Source organism: Trichechus manatus, unplaced genomic scaffold, assembly GCF_000243295.1.
Source record: "Trichechus manatus latirostris isolate Lorelei unplaced genomic scaffold, TriManLat1.0 scaffold00008, whole genome shotgun sequence".
NCBI lineage: Eukaryota > Metazoa > Chordata > Mammalia > Sirenia > Trichechidae > Trichechus > Trichechus manatus.
The window spans coordinates 8210931-8217672 of NW_004443944.1; the positions used below are offsets into that span (position 1 = coordinate 8210931).

Here is a 6742-nt window from a genome sequence, read left to right on the forward strand (position 1 = left end):
TATGGCCCGCCGGCATCTGCCCACAGTCCCCGGCCTGGGAAGTATGGCCCGCCGGCATCTGCCCACAGTCCCCGGCCTGGGAAGTATGGCCCGCCAGGCTGCTCTACACCACACTGAAGCACAGTGACAGAAAGAGGCAGGTTTCTCCAGCGTTTGCAGGCCCCTCCTTGTTAGAGCGGAAACCCCCTGCTGAAGACAGAGGGGCACTGAATTAAATGCTGGCCCATGTGGAGACCCCAGCTGGGCACTGGACGATCCCACTTCCCGATGATGGAAATCAGGATGCTCCAGGGCGGTCAGAACAGCTGGCATGGGAGGTGCTGGGCTCTGTGCAAAGCCCAGACCCTCCCTCCATCTGCTCCCAGGCCTGCCGAGCCCTATGTTCTCAGGGAGAGGAGTATCTTTTGTCCTAACCTCATGGTAGGTACTGACCCCACTGGCATGGATTCTGCAAACAGTTAATGCCCTTGGCTACTAACTGAAAGGCGGTAGCTTAAGACCGCCCAGAGGCACCTCAGAAGAAAGGTCTGGTGACCTACTTCCAAAAAATCATCCATAGAAAATCCTACGGCGCAGTTTTACTCTGACACACACAGGATGGCCATGAGTCAGAATCGACTCAATGGTGCCAGTTACCAGAGAGCAGGGGAAACAAGGACAGCTCCGGGGCCCTGGGGCCTTATACACTGCCTGCTACTCTATAATAGCTAATGTTAACTTGGGCTGTACTCGGTGCCAGCCACACACGTTACTTCATTTTATACTCACACTCTGTGAACAGTGCATGATTAAAATCCCATTTTACAGATGAAGAAACTGAGACACAGAAAGGTGAGGGTATCTGATCAAGGCCACAAGACCAGTGAGTAGAGGAGCCCAGAAGGAAACCTGAGAAGTCTGAGATCTCACTCTTCACTACTGTGTACACACACATGCACAAACACACACACACACACGCCACGTCCAGGCTGGGGACAATACCAACGAGGTCCTGCCTTCACAGGAGGAAACTATGGAACATTCAGGAAGCACTAGCTCGGTGTGTGGCAATGTGCTCAGTAGCTGGCCTGCACCAGCTCATGGAACTGTCCCCTAAAACCTTCCCCAGAAGGTGCTATTTTTAGCCCTCTGGAAGGTCATGGAGGAACCCTGGTGGCGCAGAGGTTAAAGTGCTTGCCTGCTAACTGAAAGGTCTGCAGTTAGAACTCATCAGCCGCTCCCTGGGAGAAAGATGGCGCAGTCTGCTTCTGTAAACATTTACAGCCTTGGAAACCCTAAGGGGCAGTTCTACTCTGTCCTATAGGGTCCCTATGAAATCGACTTGACAGCAGCGGGTTTGGTTTTGGTCTGTTTTTGAAAGGTCACAGGACAGGCTTTGAGATCTTCAGTGCTTGTCTAAGGCCACATCGCTGGTGCACAGAGGGCAGAGTTCCACACCCAGGCAGACGGACCCCAGTACTCAAAGCTTCAGGGACTCGCGGTACAGGACTGCACCCCCTCCTTGTTCTCCTTCCACCAGCAGGGTTTTTGCTCTAGCTCCAGACCACCTGCACCACGATTTATTACTATTTTTCTTTAAAAAGAGCCATTTAAAAAAAAAAAAAAAAGTGATAGCTATTTTTTCAAAGGATAGTTTGTGTTGCCATTCTGAATGAAAACCGGTTTTCACTGACCCTATTTGGACGGCCAAATATGAAAAATAACGAAATAACACAACACTATGGATGTCCTGCCCTAGTTTTGCCTGAACCAGAACGGTGGGCCTGCTCCCTCAGTCAGATAAAAAGGGAGTAGCAACAAGTGCTGGGAGGCGTTCAAGACAGAGCAGCACCCCTGGGAAGCTCTCCCTGACACTGTCAGAGGCTTGAAAGTGCCTTCAAAAGGGGACAACACAGAGGGCCACGTGAGGAAGCTGTTTGGTCCCAAGCCCAGGCCCCGCCTACAAGCCTCTCGCCCTCCATGGCACTGGCCCAGGCTTTGGAAACCTGGGCTCTACTGCAGACTCTGTGACTTGGGCAGATCACCACCCCTCACTGAGCCTCAGTTTCTCTAGCTTTCCACTGAGTCGGCTGGTAGGGAGCTGGGGGCCCCGGGGCTCTTGTAGGTGCTCGGTCTCGGGAGCTGGAAGCGCAGAGCTCTCCTTGTGGCAGAAGCGGCTTACCTGGCGGCCGCGGCTGTCCCCATGGGCCGCGCGCAGCAGCCGGGCGTCGGGCCCGGGTCGGAGCAGGGGCAGGGGCAGGGCCAGGGGCGGCGGAGCGCAGGGCGCGGCGGCGCCCAGGAGCCAAGCGGCGCGAGGCCGGACTCGGGCGCTCGCTCGGCCCGCCGGGCCCAGCAGCGCCAGCAGCCCGGCCATAGTGTGCGAAGAAGTGCAGGGCCGGGAGCAGGGAGCCGCGGGCGGGACGGCGAGGACAAGCGCAGCCCTGGGTCCGCCCACCAGTCCGCCCCTTCGGAGCCCAGCGCGGTGTGGGCAGGAAGGAGACGCGCGCACTCTCCTTCGCTCCGCCCACCGGTTCCTCCCATCCAAGGTCGGAGCCAAACGCAGGTGGGCGAGGCCTGAGACGCGCTCTCCACCCTTGGCCCCGCCCATCGGCCCGCCCCTCCGGAGCTGGAGCCCTGCACGAGGTGGGCGGGTCTGGAGAGGCCCGCAGTCTCCTTGGCTCCGCCCCCCGGCTTGGCGTTCGGGTGCTGCAGGTGAGGTGGGTCTTTGCAGTGTCTGTCTTTAGGGGGCTTTGGCCTTTCAGTGTGCGGTTTACCAGACTGCGGAGGGTGGTTGGCGGGATGTTTTATTCTGCGGGTACAAGGGTGGGCCTAGGGCTTTCGCCTGTGAGTTTTTCAGCCTGCAAAAATGGGCGAAAGCTGAAAAATTTATAAATGTTTACGTTAGCTCCAAAGAAGAAAAGAAATACGAGAATGAAGATTAATGTTAGTTAAAAGTTCTCTAAACGACCCTCAAACACTGTTGGTGTGAATGTGAAGTGGTGTAACCCTTTTGGAAAAGAATTTGGCAGTTTCTTAAAACGTTAAACGGTACTCTGAGAAGCCCTGGTGGAGCAATGGTTAAGCGCTGGGCTGCTAACCGAAAAGTGGAAAGGTCGCGGTTGGAACCATGCCCGTAAAAATATTTAAAAAGTTGCGTGGAGTCTATTCCAACTCATAGTGACCTTACAGGACAGAGTAGAACTGCCCCATAGGGTTTCAAAGGCTGTAAACTTTACAGGGATCCCTAGTGGCACAGTGGTTAAAAGCTATGGCTGCTAACCAAAAAGTAGACAGTTTGAATCCACCAGCTACTCCTTGGAAACCCTATGGGGTAGTTCTGCTCTGTCCTGTAGGGTCGTTATGAATCAGAACTGATTCAACGGCAGTGGGTTTGGTTTTTATTATAACTTTCATTCATTCTTTGGTGGGAAAGCATAATAATTTATTCAGCCACTCTCCTATTAAAATACCTTAATTTTGTTTCACTAACAAGATGGTTATGATTCTTTTTCATATGTCCCCGTGAGCTGGTGCTTCTGTTTCTATGGGGTGCATTTCTAGAGTAGACAGGGATATCTTTTTTTATTTTAAGAGACATTGCTAAGTTATTAAAAAGCAGTTACAAACACTTCCCCATTTACCTATGAGAATGTCTTTTCCTCCACATCTCCACCATCAATAGGTATGATACCAATTTTTAACTTTTTTCTAGTCTGATGGATGTAAAGTACAATCTCATTACTTTAATATACATTTCCAATATTGATTTCCTGTTATTGCTATGACAATTTAGCACATACTTAATAGCTTAAAACAATGCACTTGTATTATTTTACAGCTCTGAAGACTGACAGGGACCTCACTAGGCTAAGATCAAGTTGTCAGCTGGGTGCATTCCTTTCTGGAGACTCTAGGGAGAATGGTGTCTTTCCTTGCCTTTTCCAGCTTCTGGAGGCCACTTGCTTTCCTTGACTCGTGGCCCCTTCCTCCAGCTTCAAAGCTGGCAACGTTGGCCTATATCTCTGGTTCTCTCTTACAATTTTCTTTTCCAATTTTTTTAAATCTTTTTTTGTTGTTGTTGAAAATATACGCAGCAAAACATAGACCAGTTCAACAATTTCTATATGTACAATTCAGTGACACTGATTTCATTCTTTAAGTGGGGCAACCACTCTCATCCTCCTTTTCTGAATTGTTCCTCCCTCGTTAACATAAACTCACTACCCTCTAAGCTTCTATCTAAACTTTCCAGTTGCAGTTGCCCCTTTTCCACTTTTAACAACCTTTGTGATTACATTGGGTTCACCTGTATAACCCAAGATTATAGAGTTTTCTTAGCTGTAATCTTTATGGAATAAGGAGTCCTGGTGGCACAATAGTTAAGCACTCAGCTACTAACCAAAAGGTCGGTGGTTTGAACCCACCAGCTGCTCTGTGGGAAAAAAGACCTGGAAATCTGCTCCCATAAAGATTACAGCCTAGGAAACCCTATGGGACCATTCTACTCTGTCCAGTAGGGTTGCTATGAGTCAGAATCAACTTGATTGTCCAAAACAACAACAATCTTTATGGAAGCAGGCCTTTCTTCCACAGCACTGCTGATGGTTTCAGACTGCCAGCCTTTAGGTTAGCTGTTGATTGCAAACTGCTCGTGCTACCCAGGCTCCTTATAACTCAGGATGATCTCCCTGTTTTAAGCTGATTAGCAACCTTAACTCCCTGTTGCCATGTATCGTGACATCTTCACAGGTTCCGTGGATGAGGATGTGGGCATCTTTGCAGGGGCCACTATTCTGCCTCCCGCACTCGACTGCTTATGTATTTGAGTATCTTTTCACATTTCTTGCCCATTTGGATTTATTTTTCTGCAGATTTTCTATCCCATATCCTTTGTGCATTTTTTTTAGGGTTATTTTTTTTGTTGTTGTTAACTCTGAGACTGATATATGGACACCTGCCATGCAAAAAAAGTTTATTTTCTATGTAGTCAAGTCCAGTCTCTTGTAATGTCTAGGTTTTCAGTCTTCAGCTTCTGTGTCCAGGAGCTAAAATCGGAAGTTGCTTGAAGGCAGCCTGTCTCCCTGTCTTTTGCAAAAGCTTAAGTAAATAGAGGAGAATATTCCAGATGTCTTGGAAGGAGAAAGCCACAGAGGCCAGTGCCTGTGAGGGGTGACAAGCAGGAGGAGCAAGAAAGGGGAGAGGGTTCCTCCAGCTTGGGGGGGGGGGACTGAGACCTGTGGGTGGGTGTCTGAGTGATGGAACTAGCATCCCCCTCGTGCTTCTTTACCACCCCTCAGAGCTGCATCTCTGGGTCCCGAGTGTGTGTGTGTGGGGGGAGGGGAATGGTTGGACACTAGACACCTGGATGGGAAAGTATTTTTTGAAATATTATCTCATCTTAAAATTTTAATATTTTATAATTCATATAATATATAACACATGTATTTAAGATATATACCCTCACCATTGCCATCATGTCGATTCCGACTCATAGCTACCCTGTGGGACATAGTAGAACTACCCCACAGGGTTTTCAAGGCTGTGATTTTTATGAAAGCAGACTTTCTCCCGTGGAGTGGCTGGTAGGTTTGAACCACTGACCTTTTGGTTAGCAGCCAAGTGCTTTAACCACTGCACCACTGGGACTCCTGTAAGATATACATAAACCTGTTGCCATCAAGTTGATTCTGACTCATAGCGACCGTATAGGGCAGAGTAGAACTGCCCCATAGGGTTTCCAAGGAGTGGCTGGTGGATTCGATCTGCCAACTTTTTGGTGAGCAGCCAAGCTCTCAACTACTCTGCCCCCATCACCTATTAACTCCCCACACATCAAAATTACCCCTTGGTGCCACCATTGCTGACGTGGTGTGAAGATTGCAAGGCCCTTCTAGAATATTTTGCTTAGGATAAACCTCCTGGCACTTTTGCTGGACCCTTGGAGGGAAGTGCCTGATGTAAGGAGGGGGAATGAAGGCCCCAGTAATAACCAAGATGGAAATTTCGGCCATCATGACTTAATGAGGACTCATGTTATGATTTAATTTTGTTTCAGGAAGAAAAAGATCATGACCATTCTTACGCTTTCTCTCTCTGGACCCTGTCGTGGGCAACTGCAGTCGATGTGCAGTGAACACATATGGCAGTTTAAGAATTATTGTTGTGCTTGAATTCGCTGTAATTTTTTTGTTTGCCTTATTTTGTCAATATCTGTAAGTGAATCACTCACGTGGCTTTTTGCTGTGTGTCATCCTGAAAAAAAAAAAAAATAAAGGAGAAAAATAGTGCCAGATACCTGCAGCTAAGGAGCCCTGGTGGTGCAGTGGTTAAGTGCTGGGCTGTGAACCAAAAGGCTGGTGGTTCAAACCCACCTATCAGCTCCGTGGGAGAAAGACCTTGCAGTTTGCTCCTGTAAAGATTACCACCAAGAAAACCCTATGGGGGCAGTTCTGCTGTCTCACATGGGGTTGCTGTGAGTCGACGTTGACTCAATAGCACCCGACAACGACAACATGCTGTCCCCAGGGCAGTGGTGGTTCAGTGGTAGGATTCTCACCTTCTGTTCAGGAGTCCTGGGTTCCATTCCAGGCATCTGATCCAATATTGATGCAGAAAGGGAGATGAAGCCAGGAGAAGAAAGATCTGTTAACACACACTCAGGCTGTCTGTGTAGCTGAGGAGGCAATTTAGATGTGGGTGGGCTGCAAAGCAAGCATATGGAAATAAGCATCAATAAAGCCTCACACTTAAACTTTTTTTTTTA

The 6742-nt window shown here is 48.9% G+C and overlaps 1 protein-coding gene across 1 annotated transcript in view; it reads right to left on the reverse strand.

Annotated features, from left to right (window-relative positions):
- Window positions 1–2353, reverse strand: part of FAM210B (family with sequence similarity 210 member B) — a 17626-nt gene extending 15273 nt beyond the window's left edge. Inside the window, exon 1 of the mRNA XM_004370220.2 lies at window positions 2162–2353. Coding sequence (XP_004370277.1) covers window positions 2162–2353 — 192 coding nt within the window. The remainder of the gene's footprint in view (window positions 1–2161) is intronic.
- Window positions 2354–6742: the final 4389 nt, after the last annotated feature.